The sequence below is a fragment of the Sinocyclocheilus anshuiensis genome, unplaced genomic scaffold (assembly GCF_001515605.1).
Source record: "Sinocyclocheilus anshuiensis isolate Anshui unplaced genomic scaffold, SAMN03320099.WGS_v1.1 scaffold938, whole genome shotgun sequence".
Lineage (NCBI taxonomy): Eukaryota > Metazoa > Chordata > Actinopteri > Cypriniformes > Cyprinidae > Sinocyclocheilus > Sinocyclocheilus anshuiensis.
The window spans coordinates 159,554-162,156 of record NW_015536508.1 but is presented as its reverse complement, the minus strand read 5'-3'; the positions used below and the strand labels follow the sequence as shown (position 1 = coordinate 162,156).

General features: G+C 43.9%; 1 protein-coding gene across 1 annotated transcript in view; it reads right to left on the bottom strand.

Annotated features, from left to right (window-relative positions):
* Positions 1–2,061: 2,061 nt before the first annotated feature.
* LOC107691397 (semaphorin-6D-like) overlaps positions 2,062–2,603 on the bottom strand; it is a 32,182-nt gene continuing 31,640 nt past the window's right edge. Inside the window, exons 13-14 of the mRNA XM_016489970.1 lie at positions 2,278–2,451; positions 2,062–2,201 (exon numbers count right to left, since the gene is read on the bottom strand). Of these exons, the coding sequence (XP_016345456.1) occupies positions 2,069–2,201; positions 2,278–2,451 (307 nt within the window). The 3' untranslated portion in view covers positions 2,062–2,068. The remainder of the gene's footprint in view (positions 2,202–2,277; positions 2,452–2,603) is intronic.

The following is a 2,603-nucleotide window of genomic DNA, read 5'->3' as shown; positions in this document are numbered from 1 at the left end:
TTTTGGGAGGAAAATAAAATAAAATGTATTTCATAATAAAGTACTGTAAGGGAATATTATTTTTGGTAATCCTGTTATAATTACAGTTGTGTTGTTACTTTTCGACTTTTAATATGCAAGTATGTTTAAAGGGGTCATATGATGCTGCTAAAAAGAACATTATTTTGTGTATTTGGTGTAATGAAATGTGTTTATGCGGTTTAAGGTTAAAAAAAACACATTATTTTCCACATACTGTACATTATTGTTTCTCCTCTATGCCCCGCCTTTCTGAAACGCGTCGATTTTTACAAAGCTCATCGGTCTGAAAAGCGAGGTGTGCTGTGATTGGCCAGCTATCCAGTGCGTTATGATTGGCCAAATACCTCAAGCGTGTGACCAGGGCTGGACTGGGACAAAAAATCGTCCCTGGCACCACCACTTCAATATATATACACTGAACAAAATTATAAACGCAACACTTTTGTTTTTGCCCCCATTTTTCATGAGCTGAACTCAAAGATCTAAGACTTTTTCTATGTACACAAAAGGCCTATTTCTCTCAAATATTGTTCACAAATCTGTCTAAATCTGTGTTAGTGAGCACTTCTCCTTTGCCGAGATAATCCACCTCACAGGTGTGGCATATCAAGATGCTGATTAGACAGCATGATTATTGCACAGGTGTGCCTTAGGCTGGCCACAATAAAAGGCCACTTTTTTGCCCCCCCGGGGCAAAAAATCGCGGGGGACGAATTTACGTTTTATTAAAAAGTGTTTCTGTTTACGTATTCTACACTCGTGGTGCGCACACACGTTAGGATAGGTTAGATGCCTGTCTCCGCTGCGAGTCCCTATCAAGCACTTTACAGATTCAACTGCTTACTTCTCCTCCTGCCTGGCTCTTTGGCCCACATCACTCACTGCAGAGCAAGCATAACTTTACCGCAGAGCAAGCCTTTTCTTGATAATGCTGCTGTGAAAACGTGGGAAAAGCCGACGAGGAAGAAGTTGGGGTGAAGCGATCTTTATATAGGCGGAGAAAAATACTTTATTGCTCAGTCTATAGCGCATTGTGATTGGATGTTTACACGGTCAATACATGAGACAAATCAATGGGCCACTGGCTGCTCGCTGTCCCTGTGTGATGGTCCTTGGAAAATAAAAACAATTAAAAATTCTGTCGGCCCACCGGGAAAATGCCCGGTATGCCCAATTACCAATCCAGCCCTGCGTGTGATGCAAATGTTACGCCCCTCACCATATTGTGATGCCGAGTCCCAGCAGGACGAGACTCAGTCCAGCTGCTCTGCTCGTGCACATCCCATCATCGGTTCTCTTTTAGCAGTTCAGTCAATGTACTGTTAGGAGTAACTGAATAACTCGGGATATTGGTTTATTTCGCGTCAGAGGGAGTGTCAGGCACGTTTATAAACCGAATAACTTAAGTAATTTGTGGATTAGTGCGTACTGGAGACGCGAACCGTTTCAAACGATTCAGTTTGACCGGTTCACTAAGAAGAGCCGGTTAAATAGAACGATTCGTTCGCGATCCGGACATCACTAGACGAGACAAAACTGCTTAAACATAAAACCATGTCTGCATTTGTGATCGGAGAAATGACAAACAACAAGTGCTACTCTACACTGCTCTAAACTCACGTTTGAATCATCAATGGCAAATTCTTTAAATATAAAAAAAATGTACTTACAGTCTGTGAGTCAGAAGCGCCAGACTGTCCTTGCAAAGTTGGAACTGCCCAACTTTATAGAAACAGCCTTTGAGCACAGACGCCTTAGGCTACTGGTTCAGGAAACAGTACTCCATAAAATGTGCTGCACACATCTGATAGTGATGTAGACATGTGGGGGCGTGTTAGAACGAGCTGTTTTAGGTAGGTGTGGCTGACTCTTAACTTTTATAAAGAATATCTCTTTGGATTTGAGACTTTAGTCTTTGCAACTTTACAGATCTTCTTTATGCACCAAGAGCTTGTAACACTCCAAAGAGAAAGGAAAAACTGAAATCGCATCATATGACCCCTTTAAATCAAGTACGTTTAGACGTTATATTTAGCGTGTGAATCCCTCACCTCTTGCAGGTGGTGTGTCGAGCGCAGCGGCTGAGAGGAACTCTGATAATGCAGCTGGAAAACGCCACAAATAGAGCGTGATGCTCCTTATCCAGCTCCAGACCCAACACAGTGCGCTCTCCAGTACACCTGGAACAAGACGGCAAGCTTTAGACAAGAAAAGCTTTGTGACAGACAGTCAGAGCAGTGCTGCTGTGACGCTCACTGTGTGGGGCTGAAGACGTGGAGGTCCTCCAGCAGTCTGGAGCTGCGTGAGCTGTTGGCTTGAGTGCCTGTCAGGATCTTCAGGACCCGTCCGTCTTCAGAGCCCAGAAACACAACGCTGCGGTTCTTATGAGGCCCAGCCGCCGTGTCCACTACAATCTGAGTCAGCTTATACCTGCACAGTACAAACACATCAGTATGATGCAGAGTCACACAAACATGTGAGTGTGTGTGTGTGTGTGTGTCTATGTGAGAGTGAGTGTGTGTGAGTGTGTGTGTGAGAGAGTGAGTGTGTGTGAGTGTGAGTGAGAGTGTGTGTGTGTGTGT